The 23089-nt window shown below is 40.3% G+C and overlaps 1 protein-coding gene across 5 annotated transcripts in view; it reads left to right on the top strand.

Annotated features, from left to right (window-relative positions):
- Positions 1 to 23089, top strand: part of KLHL13 (kelch like family member 13) — a 202892-nt gene that overhangs the window by 162945 nt on the left and 16858 nt on the right. For all 5 annotated transcript variants that reach the window (XM_047081853.1, XM_047081852.1, XM_047081854.1 and 2 more), the window contains 2 exons: positions 15159 to 15291; positions 16049 to 16245. In XM_047081853.1, coding sequence (XP_046937809.1) covers positions 15159 to 15291; positions 16049 to 16245 — 330 coding nt within the window. The remainder of the gene's footprint in view (positions 1 to 15158; positions 15292 to 16048; positions 16246 to 23089) is intronic.

The raw sequence follows: 23089 nt of genomic DNA, 5'->3' as shown, positions 1-23089 counted from the left end.
ACAACATGTATCACATAATCCCATCTATTGGTAGAAAAAATAGACAATATGTGTACCTATATATGAACATAAATGCACAGCCAAAGGTCTGGAAGCATCAGGGTGGCTGGTGAATGTTGTCTTAATACTTTCTGCCCTGTACAATCCCGGCCCTGTTTAATTTTTTTTACAATGGAAATATTCTTGGGTGTCACCTGTGTAATTTACAAAATACCATTGCTGGCAGACAGTCTCTCCTTTGTTCCTGCCTAATATATATATATATATAATTTATTATTATATTTATGAATCAATATAATTAATATTTATTAATATATGTTAAGTTGTTGGCGAAACACGTATAGCTGAGTCTTAGACACTTAGCTATATGGTGTTTTAGTTCAGGAGGGACAGTGATGTGAAAGGAACTAGAAACTTTGTATTGAGCAAAGGTGACCTTTCATCGACTGGCCTTTTTTTGTGGTGATGATGCTACTTTCCATGGTGGCTGAGAACTACCGGCCTCTACTGCTGTTGGCGGACCCTTGCTGTTGGCGGACCCTTGCTGTCTTTCAAAGTCAATTAAAAATGATGTTCTCACAATCGGAGATTTTTTTCCCTACAAGCACTGACAGAGAACTTTTTTCCATATCTGATCTTAGGTGTGTGGTTGTCAAGGGAACAAGTGAGAGAAGTGTTTCATGTGTAAATGTTATCATTGTTTTAAAATTAGCAGTCCTACAAACTTCAGCTCCAAAAGGCCTTCAAAGTAGCTGTCAGGGGAAGGGATCCCTGGGGAGAAGCCAGTTCATGAAGTCTCACTCAGCAGGATTTACCCCCTGGAAGACTCTAGTGGGAAAGGTGTGAGTTTTGGCCCCAACCGGAATCCTAATTGTACCACCAGCTGATTTATGTGACTTCGGGAATCTTCTCTCCTCTCTGGGCCAGTTTCCTTATCTGTGATGTGGGTAGGGGATGTGAGGATTAAATGCGACAATTAAAGTAAGATACATAATAAATACTCATTTGGGGGCACCTGGGTGGCTTTGCCCGTTGAGTATCCGACTTCGGCTCAGGTCGTGATCTCACGGTTCTTGAGTTCAAGCCCCGCATTGGGCTCCCTGCTATCAGCACAGAGCTTGCTTTGGATCCTCCGTCCCCCCCCCCCTGCCTCTCCAACCTCTGGTGTGTGCGTGCGCTCTTTCTCTCTCAAAAATAAACATTAACAAATTAAAAACAAATATCCCTCTCATTTGAGCCAAACGGAACGTGTTGGAGGAAAGGTAGCTGACCTCAAGTGATGGGTGTGCCAAATAAGGCATCCGTGTGGTTGACCGGATCAGCTCTTGCAGATTCCTCATCTCCATTAAACAGGCTTTATTGGGGCGCCTGGGTGGCGCAGTCGGTTAAGCGTCCGACTTCAGCCAGGTCACGATCTCGCGGTCCGTGAGTTCGAGCCCCGCGTCGGGCTCTGGGCTGATGGCTCAGAGCCTGGAGCCTGTTTCCGATTCTGTGTCTCCCTCTCTCTCTGCCCCTCCCCCGTTCATGCTCTGTCTCTCTCTGTCCCAAAAATAAATAAATGTTGAAAAAAAAATTAAAAAAAATAAAAAAAAAAAAAATAAACAGGCTTTATCTAGCAAACTAGGCTGTCCAAGAAAGTGCCTAAAGAATTTTCATACCTAATAGGCTTGGATTCCTAGACCCTTGAACAAATCCCAGGAGACTCCGTTTTACATTCCCACCCACAATGCATGAGGATTACGATTTTTCCATATTCTTGGCAACACTAATTTTCTGCCTTTTTGATTCTAGCCGTGCTGGTAGGTGTGAAGCGGAATCTCAGGGTCTTGATTTGTCCTTCCCTGATTGCCAGTGATGTTGAGCGTCTTTTCATTTGTGCTCGTGGCCATTTGTGTCTGTATCATCTTTGAAGAACCACCCCGTTCAGATCCTTTGCCCCATTTTTAGTTGGGTTATTTATCTTCTTATTATTCAGTCGTGAGAGTTCTTTATGTATTCTAGATACAAATCCCTTATGGGAACATGATTTGCAAGTATTTTCTCCCAGCAACTTTCTTTTTTTTTTTTTTAAGTTTATTTTTTGAGAGACAGAGAGGTGTGGGGCACAGAGAGAGAGAGAGAGAGAGCAAGTCAGGAAGGGGCAGAGAGAAATCCCAAGCAGGCTCCACACTGTCAGCGAAGAGCCCGACGCAGGGCTCAAACTCACAACCCGTGAAATCATGACCTGAGCCAAAATCAGGAGTCAGATACTCAACCGACCGAGCCACCCAGGGACCCCTTTGGTTTTGTAGTCCTCTGTTCTGTCATAGTTGCCTTGCCAATCCCCTATGCTTTATGCATTCAATCATCTGATCTTTGTTTCTGCTTTACCTTAGTAGAGTTCACAGGACAGATAGTCAAGGCAAACGCTGGGAGACTTGGGACTTGTCACTGTTCTCTTAACATATATATTTTTCCGCACTTCGATCTTTGCACCCATTTCCTCTTCCTGAAATGCCTTTATTTTCCTTTTTGTTTCTAGTTAACCCCTACTTACACATAATGATCCCCATCTTTTTTTTTTTAATGTTTATTTTATTATTTTTGAGAGAGTACGTGAGCAGGGGAGGGGCAGAGAGAGAGGGAGACACAGAATCTGAAGCAGGCTCCGGGCTCCGAGCTGTCAGCGCAGAGCCCGGTGCGGGGCTCGAACCCACGAACTGCAAGATCATGACCTGAGCTGAAGTCGGACGCTTAACTGATTGAGTCACCCAGGTACCCCATAATGATCCCCATCTTAAATTGTACATAATAAAACTGGAATTCTGGTTTTGCCCTCAACTCATGTCCTTCCCACTACAGTTATGCCTTGGGTAATCCTGCAGCGCGGGACTTCTTAAAACGGTCCCTCCCATTGGCCTGTTGCCCTGACAGCTACTTTAAATGCCTTTTGAAGCTAGAGTTCGTGTGAGCCAGGCAGAGTTAGTGGCTTCTCTTCCTTCCTCTGCGTCCTCGTTAATATGACCTATCAGTGCGATCCACAACTCCCAGGGTCCAATTTCTTGTTTCTGTATGCCTACGATCTAGTGCTGGGGTACTTGGTGAATGCTTAACAAGGGCCCGTCGTCGTCATCATCATCGTTATTATTGTTATATTTATTATTGTCATTAAAAGAGATAATATATACAAAGAGCCTAGCCCATTAGCTGGCACAGAGAAAGTACTCCATGCTTTTCGTTGCTACTATTGGTATTGTTTGTGGAATAAATGAATTTGAGTGGCAGTTATAATAACTTTCGTGTATTCTTGCTTCATTGATGCTTTAAACAACATTGGGAGGCAGAAAACCCAAGAATTGTCTCCATTTTATAGATCGGGAAACTGAAGCTCAGGGAGCTTGAACATAGGTTTTCTGACTGTAAATTTGTTTGTATAATCTGTTTTTACGATTAGTTTCTTCTGATCTTGCTCTAAACTCTATCATCTTTTTAAACATAATGTCTGTCAATACTAAGTTTTCATTGGCGGTTAAGTGTAAGAACATTTATTAACTAAGGCTGACAGATAATTTGTTGTGAATGATAGAGGAAAGATTCTATTCTTTTTTTTTTTTTTTAAGATTTTCTTTAAAGTAATCTCTGCACCCAACGTGAGGCTTGAACTCACAACCCCGAGATAAACAGTGATCTAGAAGTCAAACATGGGTGAGGTATCCTCAGAGTATTAGCTCCTGACTTGCTAATAAATGTCAGCAATAAACTGGTTGAGGTGACATTACTAAATGAACATTTGCCCGTGTTAACTAAAGAGAGAGAAAAGATATATCACTTTATGCTTAACAGCTTTGTAATAAAAAGTCCACTAAAGTGAAAAGAAAAAGTCCCATCGTCTTCAGATTGAGCTAGCCAGGTGCCCCATAAAGATTTTATTCTTTCTTTTTTTATGTTTATTTGGATATTTTGAGAGAGCGAGAGAGAGAGAGAGAGAGAGAGAGAGAGAGAGAGTGTGAGCAGGGGAGGGTCGGGGAGAGAGAATCCCAAGCAGGCTCCGCGCTGTCAGTGTGGAGCCTGATGCGGGGCTCGAACTCAGGGACCGTGAGATCATGACCTGATCCAAAATCAAGAGTTGGACATTCAACCGACTGAGCCACCCAGGCGCCCCATAAAGGTTTAATTCTTAATAGAAATAGTAAAATTATGCAGAACGTCTTCTGGCATAATTAGAAAAATTAGGAAAAAAAACAAAGCAAACAAACGAAACAGAGAAAAAAAATTGTCAACTGCCGGTTGGACACATCCTTGTTAGGACAAGGGAGGCCATAACTGTAGTACCACGTTTCAGCTAGTGGCCGTGTATATTAATTGTAGAATATTTACCTAGGTAGAAACAACTTACTTCTTTCTTTAAAAAAATGTTTATTTATTTTTGAGAGAGAGAGAGAGAGAGAGAGACAGAGGATGCAAAGCAGGTCCTGCGCTCACACCAGAGAGACAGATGTGGTGCTCAAACCCACGAACCGCGAGATCATGACCCGAGCCGAAGTCAACCGACTGAGCCACCCAGGCGCCCCACAACAAATTATTTCTTGACTGTTGGCTGTGCTTACTCAGACCTACAGAGTTTCAAACTGCCTCCCGGCTCTGGGTGTCTAGGTTCCTAATTGGCGTTTTCTCAGGTTAAGATTGATACCTACCAGACTGTTCTTTCTATATTTTTCTCCGTTTTTATCTATTTATTATTTTTTCTACCCAGTTTTAGTTGCGAAACCAATGAAAGATCATTTTATAGTCTCAGACTATTATCTGTATAGTGCAACGTTAAAGAAATGAATTATCCCAAGAGCCTATACAAATTAGCTGGTGTGGCCTTCCAGTGGACTCACTTTCCGAAATGCTTATCCTAAGGTAGATGTTTGGGTTGCTGATCATGTCGTGTTGATGACCTCTACCCTATTTTAAACTTTTATGATCATAAAATAAACAACTTAAAAATGTATTGCTAGGGCACTTGACTGGCTCAGTGAGTAGAGCATGGGACTCTTGATCTTGGGGTCGTGAGTTCAAGCCCCCTGTTGGGGGTAGAGTTTACTTAAAAAAATTTAAAAATAAAAATGTGCTGTTAACATAAGCAAGTGAAGCATAATAGATAAATGGACAAAGAAGATGTGGGCTATATACATACATACACACATATATATAATGAAATATGACTCAGCCATAAGAAAGGCCAAGGTCTTGCCATTTGTGACAACATGGATGGACCTAGAGGGTTTTATGCTAAGTGAAATAATCTATTTGATAAAAGAAGAGCTCCCATAATCTAGATGGTTGAAGTTTTTATCAAAATGAAACTTGTAATTTCTTTACTTCAGTTTCCTAAATGGCCGCCAAAATAGAGAAATGAGTGTGTGATTTTTCTTGGGAATAGCTTTTTCGGTACTCGGGACTGGTAGGATACAGTAAGGTATTCTAATCCTTTCACAGTTGACTGTGTATCTTTACGGCTTTCAGTCTACGTTAGTATCTTCTTATCCTACGCTCTCAAATGAGATGTTGTCATTGTTGTTATTATTTAGCGTATATTGAAGTAACAGCACGTACCAACCGATAAAGATGCCCTAATACATGATTTCCATTTCTGATTGTTTGTTGCCAGTATAGAATAATACAATTTGTTGATGATTATTGACCTTGTGTCTTGCAATCTTGACAAACTGACTTACTCTGGGAGGCTGTTGGTAGATTCTGTGGGGTTTTCCACGTAGACAGTCATTTTCCCTATAAATAAAGATACGTTTGTTTCTTTTTTTCCCAGTCTGATGCTGTTTATTCCATTTTCTTGCCTTATTGCACTACACAGGAACTCCAGAAAAATGTCCATTAGCAGCGGTTGCGTATACATTCTTGCTTTTTTGCTGATATTTGTGGGGGTGGGGAGCATTCATTCTTTGACCATTAATTATGATGCTAGCTATAGGCTTGAGGAAGTTCCTTTCTGTTCATAATTGGCTGAGAGTCCTGTTCGGTGTTTTTCATCGGAAATGGATGTGGCATTTTGTCAAATGCTTTTTTGCACCTATCGAGATGATCTCATCATTTTTCTTGGTTCGTCTGCTAATACTGTGAATTATGTTGATTGATTTTTGAACGCTAAAGCAACCATACACTGAAGGAACAAACCCCATGATGTATTATCTTCTTTCTCTATATTATTACATTTGATTTGCTAAAATTGTAGGAATTTTTCCATCTGTACTCATGAGGAATTTTGGTTTTAGTCTTCTTAGTTTTCTTATCTCTGTCTGGTTTTGGTATTAAGATAATGCTGGCGGGGCGCCTGGGTGGCTCAGTCGGTTGAGCGGCCGACTTCGGCTCAGGTCATGATCTCACAGTCCATGAGTTTGAGCCCCGCGTCAGGCTCTGTGCTGACAGCTCGGAGCCTGGAGCCTGTTTTGGATTCTGTGTCTCCCTCTCTCTGACCCTCCCCCGTTCATGCTCTGTCTCTCTCTGTCTCAAAAATAAATAAACGTTAAAAAAAAATTTAAAAAAAAAAGATAATGCTGGCTTTGTTGATATTAGGATAATGCTGGCTTTGTCGAATGAATTGACACATGTTCCCACCTCTTAATTTTCTGGATATGTTTCTGTAGAACTGGTGATATTTCTTCCTTAAATGTTTCGTGGAATTCACCAGAGAAAATTCAGTTTTATAGTAGACATATAGCTATTCGGGTTATTTATTTCTTGTGGAGTTATTTTAGCAGCCCGTGTCTTTCAAGGAATTTATCCATTTCAACTGAGTTGTCAAGTGTATTGGCATACAATTGTTCATATTTACTCACTATTCTTTTAAAAGCTATACAATGTCTAGTAATCTCACCTCTCTCAATCCTGGTATTGGTAATTTGTGTTTTTTTCTCTTTATTTCCCTAATCTAACTAGAGTTTTATCAAACGTATGGATCTTTCCAAAGAACCAAACCTTTTTGGGTTTTATTGTTGTTGTTTTTCTCTTTCTGTATTACATTTCATCAGTTTCCTCTCTGATCTTTATTATTTCCATTTTCCTGCTTTTTGTGATTAAGCTGCTATTTAACTGCTAGTTTCTTTTAGTTTTCAATGTTTATTTATTTTGAGAGAGAGCAAGCCAGCAGGGGGAGGGGCAGAGTGAGCAAGCACGCACACAAGAGACAGAGAGAGAGAGAGAGAGAGAGAGAATCCCAAGCAGGCTCTGCACTATCTGTGTTGAGTCCGGGGTGGGGCTTGAACTCACAAACTGTGAGATCATGACCTGAGCCAAAATCAAGAGTTGGCTGCTTAACCGACTGAGCCACCCAGGCACCTCAATTTCTAGTTTCTTAAGGAGGAAGCTGAAGTCTTTCATCAGACTGATAATAAATATTCTTTCCTCAGAAATCTATTTTGCCTTATTTTATGGTCATGCCAGGTTTTTTTGTTTTTTGTTTTTCCACTAAGCTTTGTGCCCAACATTGGCCTTGGACTCATGACCCTGAGATTAAGAGTCACATGTTCTACTAACTGAGCCAGCTGGGCACCTCATGCCAGCTTTACTTACTTACTTTCTTTCTTTCTTTTTTTTTTTTGTTAAAATTTTTTTAATGTTTATTTATTTTTGAGAGAGAGAGACAAAGTGTGAGCAGGAGAGGGGCAGAGAGAGAGGGAGACACAGAATTAGACGCAGGCTCCAGGCTCTGAGCTGTCAGCACAGAGCCCGACACGGGGCTCGAACTCACGAACCATGAGATCATGACCTGAGCTGAAGTCGGATGCTCCACCGACTGAGTCACCCAGACGCCCCCATTTTATTTATTTTTGAGGGAGACTGTTTTTTGATCTCCGTAGCCCTCTGTGTCTGCAGATCTCTTCTCCTGTGTTCTGCCCTACAAACCTAGCTGCCTTAACTCCCTCGACATTCGCAGGGAGAATGCCATGCCTCATGTGGGTCCCTCCTCCCTGTACCTCTGTCTTGGAAAGTCCAGAACAATCATGGGGCTCATCTAACTTGCTTCTCATCTTTCGCAGATCCCTCTCCTTCATCCAGTCTTTTACTGTTTTTTTGTTTTGTTTTGTTTTTTCATATATTTTGTCTGGTTTTAAGTTGTTTCAAGAGGTAAGGTAAATCCAGTCCCTGTTCTTTTATCTTTGCTGGAAACAAAAAATCTAGAGGCTATAATTAAATGCCAAATCGTGAGACTCAGGCTAACGGTGCCTGATTATTTTGGAGATTTGGTTAGAGATAGCTTTACAAAGGAGGTCAAATTTGAACTGGGCTTTGAAGGAGGGAAGCTATCGTATGTGAAAAATAATGGCATAAATAAAGGGACTAGAAAAAAGGTAAGCCTGGTTTTTACCGATGAGCCAGTCTAGACAACAACCTGAAATAATGAACAATAAGGTTGAACCGTTGAGCTGGGCCGTTAGAAAAAAATAAATCTTTAAATTCCAGAGGCACCTGGCTGCCTCAGTCAGTAGTGCCTGCGACTCTTGATCTCGGGGTTGTGTGTTCGAGCCCCACGTTAGGTATAGAGATTACTTAAAAATAAAATCTTAAGAAACAAAACAAAACAGGGGCGCCTGCGTGGCTCAGTCGGTTGAGTGTCCGACTTCGGCTCAGGTCATGATCTCACAGTTCGTGAGTTCAGACCCCGCGTCGGGCTCTGTGCTGACAGCTCGGAGCCCGGAGCCTGCTTCCGAGTCTGTGTCTCCCTCTTTCTCTGCCCCTCCTCCCCACGTGCTCTGTCTCTCTCTGCCTCTCAAAAATAAAGAAAACTAATTTAAAAAAATTTTTTTTAAAGAAACAAAACAAAACAAATCTGTAAATTCCTATATTGTGATATAGTGCTGATAGAAAGCCCTTAGAAGTATTTAGGCTCTAGGCAGTGTTGTATAATAAGAGCAGTTTAATTAATATTAATATAAACTTTTATATCCATTCTATAGATCTCTTTTACTTTAAACATGCATCTGTTCCTTTTGTGTCCTCTGAATTAAACATGGATATGGCATTGTTTTCATCAAATGCATTATATTTACTTAGAGACTGGGAAAAAACCCATTCTTTAACCTTCTTTTCTTTTTTTTTTTTTTTTTAATGTTTATTTCTGAGACAGAGAGAGATAGAGCATGAGCAGGGGAGGGCAGAGAGAGAGGGAGACACAGAATCCAAAGCAGGCTCCAGGCTCTGAGCTGTCAGCACAGAGCCCGACATGGGGCTCGAACTCACAAACCGTGAGATCATGACCTGAGCTGAAGTCAGTCGCTCAACTGACTGAGCCACCCAGGCACCCCAACCTTCTTTTCTTTAGTTCCTTTATCTTTGTTTGTAAAACCTATTTTCCACTAATACTCTTTATTGCTCTTCTCAGAATGTGTTTCCTTCTTCTCCCACTTCCTTTTCAAAATTATACTGATCAAAACTAGATACAATATGCTAGTGAGTTACTTCCAGTGAAGAATTTAATGGAAAGATTTGCTTCCCAGATTGCTTTTTAATACCTGAAATTATCATTCTAGCCTTTTTCACAATGACATTATATTTAATTTGAAAGCTATTGACATTCAGGGCGCCTGGGTGGCTCAGTCGGTTAAGCGTCCAACTTCGGCTCACGTCATGATCTCACTGCTCATGGGGTCGAGTCCTGTGTCGGGCTCTATGCTGACAGCTCAGAGCCCGGAGCCTCCTTTGGATTCTGTATCTCCCTCTCTCTCTCTCTCTGCCCCTCTTCCACTCATGCTCTGTCTCTCCATCTCTCTCTCGCTCAAAAATAAATAAACATTAAAAATTTTTAAGAAAGAAAAATGAAAGCTATCGACATTCAACCAACTTTTGGTAGTAATTACTTGTAGCTCATATGGTTTCTATATTATAGTTGTGTAACGTCAACGCATATCCCCTTGTATTTTAATATGATCATTTAAAAATTTATCACATTCATTTAAGATGTCTCAGTCCTTCAGGGTATTACATAGGTACCTCCCTCTATTTAAAACAATTTTCTTAACAAAAAATAGTTTTTTAAGTTCATTTCATTTATTTTGAGAGAGAGAGTGAGAGAGCACGCGCACAGCAGGGGGAGAGAGAGAATCCCAAGCAGGATCTGCACTGTCCGCACAGAGCCCGATGCGGGGCTCAAACTCACGAACCATGAGATCATGACCTGAGCTGAGGTCAAGAGTTGGACGCTTAACCAGCTGAGCCAGTTAGGCGCCCCTATTTAATAGGAATTGAAGTTTTGATACATTGGGTTAGTTTAATACAGGGGATAGAAAAAGGGTTGTTTTTTTTTTTTTTTTTTGAATGCTCTGGTTTTTTTCCCCCAAAGGATGTGAAGAAGAAGAAAAAAATAGATATGGGAAGAGTTATAGGAGGGGGAAAGGGAAACATTAGAGTAAAGAAGCCAAGAACAGATAATAATCTCCCCATCAATGGAACCCAAGGCCCAGAAGAAATAGAAAAATCGAGAACTAAGATATGGATTGGGGCAGAAAGAAGTTTAGTTTAAAGCAATAGGAACCATTTTACAGATACTCTAAAAAACTGGAAACTTTGTGCAGTTTTGCGTAAACCAGAGCTGTATCGATAGAGAGTGAACTAGCATAATGAAACAGACAACACGCCTTATAGCATTTTGACAAGAGGAATGAGTACAAATGTGGTGGAAGAAAATGATTTTATATTAAAAGGACACATTTTAAGTGTGCAGGGGATCTTTTTTTTTTTTTTTTAAGTTTTGTTTTATTTGTTCAAGTAATCCGTACATCCCACATGGGGCTCACACTCACGACCCCGAGGTCAAGAGTTGCATGCTCTTTCGACTGAACCAGTCAGGCGCCCCATCAGGGTGTCTTTGAGAGTCTTCCTTGAGTTGAATGGGGGAGGAAATGTATAAGAGTAAAAGTGAAAGATAAATCTATAGAAGGCAGGTAAGACCTGTGGAGAATGACCTCCCCCTCTCTTTGAATGTGTGCACCCTTCACAAGGTTAGAGTATAAAAGTTGTTTAGAGAAACTAACAACATACAGATTCTAAATATCTTGTTAGCGTGCTGTTATCTGTAGAGAACTGTAGTCTCTTTAGACAAAGCTGGGATATACAGATAACAGCACGCCAAGAAGATATTTAGAATCTGTATGAATATAATCTGAATCGACAGATTCTTATTTGGATACAGATAGCAATAGTCAGGAATAAAATTGGCAAATACGGAATGGGATGGCAGGATTGTTCATTTATACATTTGAAAGTAAAGGCTGTGAAATATACAGAAAGGGAAACTACTTTATAGGCAGTAAAAATAAAGGCAAAACCTCACAAACCAGACACTTTGCCAAAGGTAGGTAAATTAAGCTTAGAATAGAAGATATTCAGAGTGCGATAAAAGTGGCCCACGAGCTTCAGCTTCCTTTCTTGGGGGCCGCCAGATTATACTGAGGAAGGGTAGAGGATTTTTTTCTTTCCTTTTTTTTTTTTTAAGACAGTGCAAAGGGAAACAAAACGATCAGGTTTGTGAAGAGGGTGAGAGCTCCTGGTGACTTGGCCGGGCTGTCCAAATCGTGAGGATTGAGTCTGTACCTCAACAGGCAGTTTTAATAGAATATGGACAAAATGAGAAATGACACAGATAATGATACGGGAAGCATTCGCTCTTCCTTTTTTCAAAAGGAACAAGAAGGAATAATAAATAGTAGGCGTGAAGCGTATTGACATCACGCAGTTCCCAGTATGAAATATCTGTAGGAATATTTTAAAGACAGAAGGGCCAGCAAATGAACCGAGGTTTTTGTTTGGGTTTTTTTTTTTATTGTTGTTTTAGTAGAAGAAGATAACGGATTGGATGCAATCACTGCTTTTGACAGAATAAGCCATGATTGCCTTTCACAGGCATTATCTCCGTATGTACACCTTCGAGAAGATTCAGAAATTTTTTCATGAATAAAAATAAAGCAAGGTGGCATAGAGTGCCCAGTCTCACTTCATTGGTATTTTGGCGTCTTTTTTTTGCCAGTGCCCAGGGCATAATCAGTTTCCCAAGATAAACCGTATGCTTCAACTTGCCAGAAGCTTCTAAAACTTTCACGGTACATCTTCTCCAAACCAACAGTTCCACTTTTACAAGTGATGCCCACAAGATCTACTTACACGAGTGAGGGTATGTACGAGGAGCTTTCTTGCAGCATTGCTCGTAATGGCAAAAGTTGTCATATATATATATATATATATATATATATATATATACACACATATATACACATACACATATATACATATACATATGTCATATACACACACACACACACACACACACACACACACACACACTCACACCCCTCCTCCCCACCCACACACACAAGCAAACGATAGATTATGCATATGTATAGAAAGAGGCCTGGGGCACCTGGGTGGCTCCGTTGGTTGAGCATCCAACTCTTGATTTCGACACAGGTCATGATGTCAGTGCTGTGGGATCGAGCCCCATGTCAGGCTCGGTGCTGAGCGTGGAGCCTGCTTGAGAGTCTCTCTCCCTCTGCCCCGCCTCCACTCTAAAATTTAAATTTTTTTTTTTCAACGTTTATTTATTTTTGGGACAGAGAGAGACAGAGCATGAACGGGGGAGGGGCAGAGAGAGAGGGAGACGCAGAATTGGAAACAGGCTCCAGGCTCCGAGCCATCAGGCCAGAGCCTGACGCGGGGCTCGAACTCACGGACCGCGAGATCGTGACCTGGCTGAAGTCGGACGCTTAACCGACTGCGCCACCCAGGCGCCCCTCCACTCTAAAATTTAAAAAAAATAATAAAGAAAGAAAAAAGAGGCCTGGACGTATATATCCCAAGCTGTTACTGGTAGTTACTTCCTGTAAGTAAGTAACAGTAGTAGACTTTTGGTTTTCCATTTATATCCTGTACTTTTATAACAAGCAGATATTTCATTTTTTTTTTAACTTGCAATTTATCTGAAAGAGAAAAAAGCCAAGCCCTTGTGGATCATTTAGCGATGGGAAATGGAAAATACCGAGGGTGGGGTATATAACGTTTGTGTTTATAGAAGAAAAGAGGCATTTGTGAACGAGTCGATATTTGTGAACAGAAACATATGTCAGTCACTGTTGGAGAAAGAAAAATATGATACATAATCCTGTTCTAAAGTATATGTATAATGTATAAATATTTTTGGAATAAAAACATTACTATCTCTCTCCAGAGAGAAAGTGGCTGGATCACATTATCTCTTTGAAGTTCTAGTTCTGTGGATGCAAGCATTTGCTTTAAAAAGCAATTTAAAGATTATGATGAGATGTTTAGACTGAGATTTATATTATACATATGTGTAGCATCAGTATTTCTAAAACTGCATTTGTCAGTATGTCATGCCTTTTGCTTCTTAAATTCGTGAAGCACAACCGTAAAGAGAAGTTTTATTTGGGGTCATGAAAATACGAAGGGGATGGAACACTCCTTGCTATTAGTTCTTGTTGTGTCACATTATTGCATTACGTTGTATATTGGAAGGTAATTTGTATGAGTTTCTTCATGATTTTTTATAATCACACATCACCGTTTTGAAACTGTAGAGTCAATCTTGTGAAAATCTCCATTTCTGAGCCTTATTATTAAATTACATATTCTCTCCTTTTTGTGCATTTGATCAGCCTGTTATAATCACAAAATGTTTTATTCTCCCAAGAACAGATCAAAGTGGGAGGGCGGCGAGGGGCTCCTGGGTGGCTCAGTCGGTTGAGCATCCGACTCTTGATTTTGACTCAAGTCTGATCTCACAGTCATGAGATCAAGGCCCACATCAGGCTCTGTGCAGAAAGTGGAGCCCGCTTGGGATTCTCTCTCTCTCTCCCTCTCTCTCACTGCCCTTCCCCCATTCATGGTGTCCCTCTCTCTTTCTCTCTCTCTCTCTCAAAATAAATAAATATTAAAAAGGAGGGGGGGCACCTGGGTGGCTCAGTCGGTTAAGTGTCCAACTTTGGCTCAGGCCATGATCTCCTGGTTCATGGGTTCAAGCCCCGCGTCGGGCTCTGTGCTGACAGCTCAGAGCCTGGAGCCTGCTTCGGAATCTGTGTCTCCCTCTTTCTCTTCCCCTTCCCCTGCTCACATTCTCTCTCTCTCTCTCAAAAATAAAATAAACATTAAAAAAAGGAATGGATCAAAGGAACAGCTGCCTATTGTCATCGGTTGGGACTATCATGGGAGTGGGCGGAAGGGCTAACTGACAACCCTCTTCTTGCCAGAGCCCTCTTCATCCTCTGAATCGTGGGTGGTAGCTTATTAATTCTTCACTAAACTTTAGGCATTTGGGGACAATGATGTCTCACGTTGGAGCTACCCGGGCTCTTTCTTCCAAAGATAATTACATTCCAAACTTGAAACCTGAAAGATAATTGGCCAGGCCACAGCAACGTACGGAGTGTAAGGATATCTAAGACAATCTCTAATTCTCAAAGACACGGAACAATCTAGTTACTAGAAATGAACTCCTGTCTTGCAGTTAACACAGATTATCTATGCCTTTCTTTCTCAAAAAATAAAAACTAAAACAAAAACAAGGTGTCTCAGGAATACACTAAAAAAGAACCATTCATCTATTATTATGGAGAGCAGTGCTATATATCGCCCTAACCATGCCCATGGGAAAATGAAAGTGTACTTGGCAATTTCTTTTCAACATAAGATAAAACGGGGCGCCTGGGTGGCTCAGTCAGTTAAGCATCCGACTGCTGCTCAGGTCACGATCTTACATTTCGTGGTCCAAGCCCCGCATCGGGCTCTGTGCTGACAGCTCAGAGCCTGGAGCCTGCTTCGGATTCTGTGTCTCCCTCTCTCTGCTCCTCCCCTGACCATGCTCTATCTCTCAAAAATAAACAAACATCAAAATAAGCTAAAACCAGTCGTCGCGTGAATAAGTGAATGTATATACTCTTTCCATATTTGTTCTTAATCTAAATCAGTCATAATTTTATCTTTTTCCTACTGTGAATTAAATATACATTGTCATATATCAAATAGGTTGTTGTCTTCTGAGGAGTTATTCTGTTGGCTTTATGTTCTAAATATGTTGCACGCAAATTAATATATAAACAGAATTTGAGCGTGCAGAAATGTGTATATCCGTTTAACCTTGATTAGTGGCTCAACTCACATTCTTGTTGTAGGGCTTTGACCAGCTTCGACTTGAAGGATTGCTTTGTGATGTGACCCTGATGCCAGGTGACACGGATGACGCCTTTCCTGTGCATAGAGTCATGATGGCCTCTGCTAGTGATTACTTCAAGGCCATGTTCACAGGTAGGTTGGCTTGTCACATTCTGCACCCACATTAAAACAATATGGAAAATACGTGTTTAAATGTTTTTATTTCTAAAGTGAAATTCAGTTCTTTTGATCTGTATCTTTCCCAGAAGAAATAGTTTCAAAAGCAATATACAGGGGCGCCTGGGTGGCCTAGTCGGTTGAGCATCTGACTTTGACTTAGGTCATGATCTCAGGGTTCATGAGTTCAAGCCCCACATCGGGCTCTCTGCTGTGAGCACAGAGCCTGCTTTGGATCCTCTGTCCCCCTGTGTCTCTTTCCCTCTCCCGCTCATTCTCTCTCTCTCTCTCTCTCTCTCTCTCTCAAAATAAACTTAAAAAAAAAAAGGAATATACATCCAGTACGTGTGGTTGTAGGTGGCATTTTTTAAAACTTGGGAAATGGATGTACCTTTTTCATACCTGTGTCCACTTTAATTTCACAGCTTTTCTTTTTCTCTCTGCCAGAGACTCTGGGTCCCACTAATACAATCTTTAATCTGTCAAAAGATACAAAGTGACAGGGGAACATTCTGGAAGCTCTTGCATTATATACAACTTCCATTAGGATAGAGATATTCCTCTTCAAGTACTCTCTTTTAACTATAAAATATACAGAAGTCTGACTCTGACATGAATGCTTGCGTAGAATAAAACTTTTCCTTGATTTCACCGCATCTAATTAGCGGCAGAAGCGAGTTTGACCTTAATTAAATTATCCACCCTTGTTTAATTGACTGTCTTTTTATTTAAGGTGGAATGAAAGAACAAGATTTAATGTGCATTAAGCTTCATGGTGTGAGCAAAGTCGGTTTAAGGAAAATTATTGATTTCATTTACACTGCAAAGCTTTCCCTTAACATGGACAACCTTCAAGATACACTAGAAGCTGCCAGTTTTCTACAGATTCTGCCGGTTTTGGACTTCTGCAAAGTGTTTCTCATATCTGGGGTAAGGCATTCTCACAGCTTCAAGGCTTTTCCTGCAGGACACCCTGACGTCGCCTGTTTGGAGACGGATGAAGTTCGTCGCGTGGGCATCTGAAACGTTGGCCGTTCAAGACGCGCGTCAGGTAGTGCGTGCTCTGGAAGCAAGTTGAGAGGAAAACAGTACCAGTGCGTTTTTACAAACAGAATTACGTAATAGAAATCTGTGGTGTAATCGCATGACATCAGACAGGGATAGCGCTTCGTAACGATAAAGATTTTATTTTTTAATTTTTAAAAAATGCTATTTATTTTTGAGAGAGAGAGAGAGACACAGAATGTGAGCCGGGGAGGGGCAGAGGGAGAGGGAGACACAGAATCCGAAGCAGGGCCTAGGCTCTGAGCTGTCAGCACAGAGCCCGATGTGGGGCTCGAACTTGTGAACTGTGAGATCATGACCCGGGCTGAAGTCAGGCGCTGAACCGACTGAGCTACCCGGGCACCCCATAACGATATAGATTTTAAACTGTTTGTTGATGTTATGTATCTTAATCTGGTTTTATTTACCTTAACGATTTTATACAGGCAGGCTTCTTTTTTTTTTTTTTCTTTTTTTTCCACTTTGTAGAAGTTTTTTTTTTTATCCGATTTTTTTTATTTTGGTAAAATACACCATAAAATTTGCCATCTTTACCATTATTATTATTATTTTTTTAATTTACATTGATAGCCCATTCCCCCACCACAACCCCTCCAGTGCCCTCAGTTTGTTCTTTATATTCAAGAGTCTCCTGGGGCACCTGGGTGGCTCAGTCGGTTGAGCGTCCAGACTTCGGCTCAGGTCATTATCTCGCGGTTGACGAGTTCGAGCCCCGTGTCAGGCTCTGTGCTGATGGCTCGGAGCCTGGGGCCTGCTTCGGATTCTGTGTCTCCCTCTCTCTCTGCCCCTACCCTGCTCACTCTGTCTCTCTCTCTCTCTCAAAAATAAATAAACATGAAAAAAACCCTTTTTTTAAAAAAGAGTCTCTTATGTCTTGCCCCTCTCCCTGTTTTTATATTATTTTTGCTTCCCTTCCCTGATGTTCCTATGTTTTTATACAGGCAGACTTCTTAAATGGAATTCCATGGAAACATAATCTGAGCTTCTAGAAGCCTTTTAAACCAAGCTCAGTAATTTTTTTTCTTCCTTAAATATGGGAGCCAGGTCTTGAGAAGAAGTAATACTTATGTGACAACATATAGGAAAATAAGTCTTAATTGCATGGAAACGCATCACCCACTAAATGGTTTTTAGCCTTTATTAATAGATAGGAGAAGACACAGCTACCCATGAACTGCTTAGCGGTCACGTGGTTCCTGAAGGCACTGCCCTATTTGAGACTCTTAAATTCTACTTCCGGGAAATGAAATGCTTTGGTTGCAAGGAGATATTGCCCAGAAGATTTCTGGAGTTTATGGAACTTGCTTTTGTAATTGGAGAATTATGGCAGCGGTAAATTTTGATCTGTTTTCTAATTTATTATATGAGTAGATAATACATTTTTCTACCCTTGATTTAAACTCCTACCAATTCTAAAAGTTGCATTGACTAAACTGGGAGCCCAGTTTGCAAACCCTAGGTTTTAAGAGAACGTGTCCTTAGCGCTTTTATTAATAAGCTACTCCTTGTCTTATAAAGTCAGCCCACAGCTAATTTAACAGGACTGTGGAAAGTGTGTCTTGTTTGTGTGTTTCCATTTTAAAGCATCCATACTACTGTCTCACCGGTATTTATAAACTTTTAAACTAACAGCCAAAAGGCAGCGTGGGGTCACAGTGTTGTTTATTCTCTATCACGTGAGTAGCCCGCATGAAGTGTATTTCTCAAGATGCTGCTTGTCAGTACTGAATCTGAGCACTGACTCTCGTTTTAATTTAGTCACACAAGGCCCTCCCCCTTAGGACCTGTAAGCACCTTTCTTCTAGGTTCGTACCCCTGACATCATGTAACACCTTCGTCCCAGGAAAAAAATGAACTGAATGTATTTTTTAAGTGTATCACGTCCAATAATTACTTTAGTAATAACACTTAATGCTTACGTTTATATACTCTCAACATTTGCTGTTACACTGATCTCAGCAGCACACGTGGTCATCCTGAGCCAAACTACATACGGTGTTATGATTTCTTTGGAACCGGTCATTAATAATAGACGTTCATGGTCAACCTCTTCTCTCGTAGCGAATTGTAGTACTTAGACCTTTAGATACGGGTGGCGATCTGTTCCTTTACCTGAAAGGAAAGGACCAAATGGAATAAAGCACAATTTATGAAAAGTCGTAAAAGTATACAGTTGTCAGAATAACAGTATGAAGAACAATCGTGTTCTAGAAAACTCTATAACAAGTTTATTTAAAGATGACATCACAGTAATTTTGCAATATTGACACATTTTGTGTAATTAGGAGGTTGGTTCTTTAACCTATTTGAAACATTTATTGTAACTGCATGCTTTACCTGTTTGGAAATTTCTTCATTTTTATGAAGACTTAATATTGCTTTAAAGATTGTAATATTCATTCCTAGTGTCCTCTGCGGACCTCCTAAAACCCATTTCTAGTGGAGAACAGGCTTGTGTCTGACAAAGCGTACCTGTGGTATAGTTTACTCCTTCCTCTCGGTTTTCGAAGTTTCTCTGAGCTCTGAGGAAAAACACCTCTTTTCTTAGCACCGTTCTATTTACCTGTCTTTCATCCTGTTTGCTGAGGATATGTCTGTGTGATTTTACTGTGGAAATAATTCCCTCTCAGAATCCATGATAGTTTTTGAGAACAGTTGGTCAATTATTGGCATAAGGATTATCTAAAATCCAACTTTTCCCTTATCCCTTCTTTCATGCATTCCATTTCTTAGTCAAATGTTCAGCCTTACTCCATTTATTTCCTCTTTCCCTCTCAGCAATCAAGTGGATCAGGCAAGAGTAGCCCTTGGAAGTTTCTAGATAATGTATTTTTCAACGGTAGATTTGTTTTGAGTTCTCCCACAAGCTAACTTTTATGGATCATTTTTACATAGGATGGTCTCGTGTTTTAAGAATTGCGTGCTTAAACCAAAGGTTTTGAGCGAATAGGTGTATGCTTTTAATGATGTGGTGGGATTATACTTCACGTAACCAAAACACTACTTAGGCTTGAGCTTTTAGAAAGAAAAATCAGCTTCCGATACAACTCTGGTCTATCCCCTTCTTAATTGTTTGTGTGGGTGAGAAGGAGCAGTGGTACAATAAAATGTGACTCGGCAAATAACTCACAAAGCGTTTTTATGTTAGTTTTGCGTGATAACTTCAAATACGACAATAAAACCACCCTCGCCTTTGGTGAGATAGAAAAACACCAGTGTTCTAGAACAGAGCATCAGGCTCCATAGAACAAGAACCACTCCCCGCTTTGCCATCCTTCGCAGTAATGCTTTTCTCTTAGGGTGTTAATGACTATTGTAGTTTATAGGCTCAGGTGCTTTTGTTCTTGCTATGTTACTTTCCTGGTAGTTGTAGAAAAGAGAACTATGAAATGGATACAAAGGGATAACAGTGAAGGATGTAAAGCGGAGTAGGTAAAAATTTCTAAAAACATTGGCTTTCCGGGGTGTCCGGGAGGCTCAGTTGGTTAAGCGTCCAACTCTTTAATTTCTGCTCAGGTCACGATCTCACGGTTTGTGAGTTCGAGCCCTGCGTCGGGCTCTGCGCTGCCAGTGCGGAGCCTGCTTGGGATTCTGTCTCTCTCTCTCTCTCTCTCTCTCTCTCTCTGTTCTTCCTCCACTTGCGCTGTTTCTCTCTCTCTCTGAAAATAAATAAATAAACTTAATAACATTTGCTTTCCGATATCATGGAGACGATGGAAAATTACCTGTTTAGTTACATGCCTAGAAATGGCATTCATTTCCGTCTTTACGACATTCTATAACTACAGCATGCTAAATGCTGTGCGGCCATTCCCTGATTTACACACAGGTTGTCGTTAATTTTTTTGTTTATCATTTGTCTGCTGTTTGGAATTTGTAACATCTCGCATCTGCCCCCACGGAACCACTGTTACGGAGGATTTCAGGCCAGCCCACAAAACCCAATTTGTAACGTAAGGTTGCTGAAACAGGACGTTTGTCATTGAACCGGCAATATGACAATTGAAATATACAATTATACAGAATAAACAAACCCGAATGAAGGTGAGCAAGGAACCATTTTCTTTTTATATAAAAGCGTATTGAATCAGAGAACGAAGATGCCATTGTGCTTTCGACTTGGTGATACTCTTTCTTTAAGCTCATTGTTTTAAAGTTGTGTTGCTGTTTTTCCTTGATGCATGTATAGCCTTGGTTCCACTTGTACATTTATCATCACTGATCCGGGTGGGGAAGCTCACAATGAAACGTAGAGAGGTTTTTTTATGGAGGCTACCGGGGGTAATAGAGAGTTTGCGACCGTGGAAAACGAAGGCGCCCGTGTGGGAGAGGCAAAAGGCAGAGTAAAGGAGTTCTCTCAAGGGAAACATGAAGGAAATCAGAAGAAGTTATTGGAAAAGACAGTTTCTTTTACTGTTAGGGGATGACGTCAGCAGCAAGCTTTGGGAATATCCTTCTTGATGTAAGAATTTCCTGTATGGTACTTGTATTTCACATTCCTTATTTGATCCAAATTGGATTTACCCATAAAAATTAACATGTCTTTTCAGATAATTCTTTTTTGCCTTTGGGGAGGTTTAATGCAAATTAGAGGAAAACTCATATAGATAATTTTTCGATGAATCGAAACCGTTCCTCCCCTCCCGCACCAAACCAATCTCGACTCCCTTATTGTCACGGCTGACGTTCGGCAAGTGATACCCACGTACCGGTTGTTTGTGGTTGAGCATCTATTCTCATTCACGGATACCCAGACTGGCCTGGGTGTTAAATATTCCAAGTACTAGTCCTTCCTGAACCCTCTGTCCCCCTCAGTCGCTCATTTGATTTCTTCCCAGTGTGTGGACACGCATTCTCTCTCTGCAGTGGTTGTATTTGACGCCAGGCTGCCATTTTAATAAACTAGACAGCACCAAGGACGCTTTGGCGCATGGACTATCTGAGGAGCATTCCTCCCCTCCCCCGCCCAAATTTGCCAGCTAATTCCCTGGTCTTTGCACTTTTTCTTAAGAGTTACAAAAGCAGAGACTCGTTTTGGTTTTTGCTTTTTTCCGAAGTGGAAGTTTATGTGTGTAACACACCGATCTTCAACAGAATAACATCTGATTTCTGATGAATTTCTGATGAATTTCTGATTTCTGATGAAAGCTGTCATTAAAATATCATATTATGGCAGTGAAATGTTTGGGTGCATCGAGTGTGATTTGAACAATTTAATACATCCGCAGTGAGGGACAGTATGTTAATGAGAGTAGCACTTTGAAAATTCTGATGCCTGGAACTGCCTTTAGGGTGACCTATGAAGGTTGTTTGATTGCAATAGAAGAATTTATAATATTTTATATCAAGGCAACTGAAATGTGCACTTGATTATTTTAAAAGCAGTTTTACTGGTTCTCATAAGTGGTTGAGAAATTTTGTCCTTTTTTGCTTCTATATCCTTTAAAACACTAATGTATATTTGAATTCATGTCTGTAATAACTCTTCCTTGGAATTCGGGCCAGGTTATATATTCAGATGAAATTAGAGTCCTTTCTACTTATGAGTTGTTTTTTTAAAATAAGCTTTAAACTTCCTATTTTATATTTCAAGATGTAATGCATTCTAATATATACATGAATTTCATTAAATGTTACATTACTGCACACATCCATTATTTAATACTATCTAGGCTAAATGTTTGGGTATATGCTAACTGAAGCACTTTTAAGAATCATGACTAAGAGGTTGATGAAAATGAACCATAATTGAATAATCGTGTATTTTTCCAAAAATCATTTACCATTATTCCATCACTTTGGTCTGCTTACATTGTTAACTGTTATTCTAGACTTTGCTTCTATAATCCCTATAGTCTACAATTAATTATTTGAGCTTTGATTACATGCACTTCATAACAACCAATTTTCTATTCCATACTTTTTGTCTGAGTTGCATTTAAAAATTAATAAGGGTCTAGTAATTTTCTATATCAATTCAAAATCTATTCTATTTTTAGTTGTCTCTATCATCACTTCTTTAATTTGTATATTGCCAATAATTATAGTATTTAACCTTTGTTATATACCCACAGCGTGATAGCTGTTGTACGTGGGGTATAGAAAATGCTTAGTCCTTCTATCAAGAAGATGACAATTTGGGGGCGCCTGGGTGGCTCAGTCGGTTAAGCGGCTTTGACTCGGGTCGTGATCTCGTGGTTTGTGAGTTCGAGCCCCGCATCGGGCTCTTGTGCTGACAGCTCCGAACCTGAAGCTTGCTTCTGATTCTGTGTCTCCCTCTGTCTCTGCCCCTCCCCTGCTCACATTCTGTGTGTCTCTCTCAAAAATAAATAAACCTTAAAAAAAATTAAGAAGATGACAATTTGAAAGGTTATGAAATATCATTCTCTGGTGATTTTTAAGAAAAGACTAGACAGCTTTCTGTGTATCCTAGTGGTCTGTCAAGGTCTTTTGCAGTCTTGTGTATCTGTATCTGAGCATACTGATATATAGAAGATATTTTCCAAATGCCCTTCAATAAAAGGCAGGCTTTTTTTTTTTTTTTTAATGCTGTTGTTTTAGTAATTGTTTTCTTATTGGATGAAGTCGAAGCGGGAAATGGGGAAGGCACTAAATACCTTGATCCCATTTCTAATTCAGTTTCAATTTTTTAATCTTGGTTTGTTTTGTAGGCTATCCGTTTAGACTTCTATTTGGTGAGCAACAACGT

Source organism: Lynx rufus, unplaced genomic scaffold (assembly GCF_022079265.1).
Source record: "Lynx rufus isolate CCGP_SWC_20201006 ecotype Redwood Valley unplaced genomic scaffold, mLynRuf1.p SCAF_19, whole genome shotgun sequence".
Lineage (NCBI taxonomy): Eukaryota > Metazoa > Chordata > Mammalia > Carnivora > Felidae > Lynx > Lynx rufus.
This window is presented reverse-complemented; position numbering and strand designations above follow the sequence as displayed.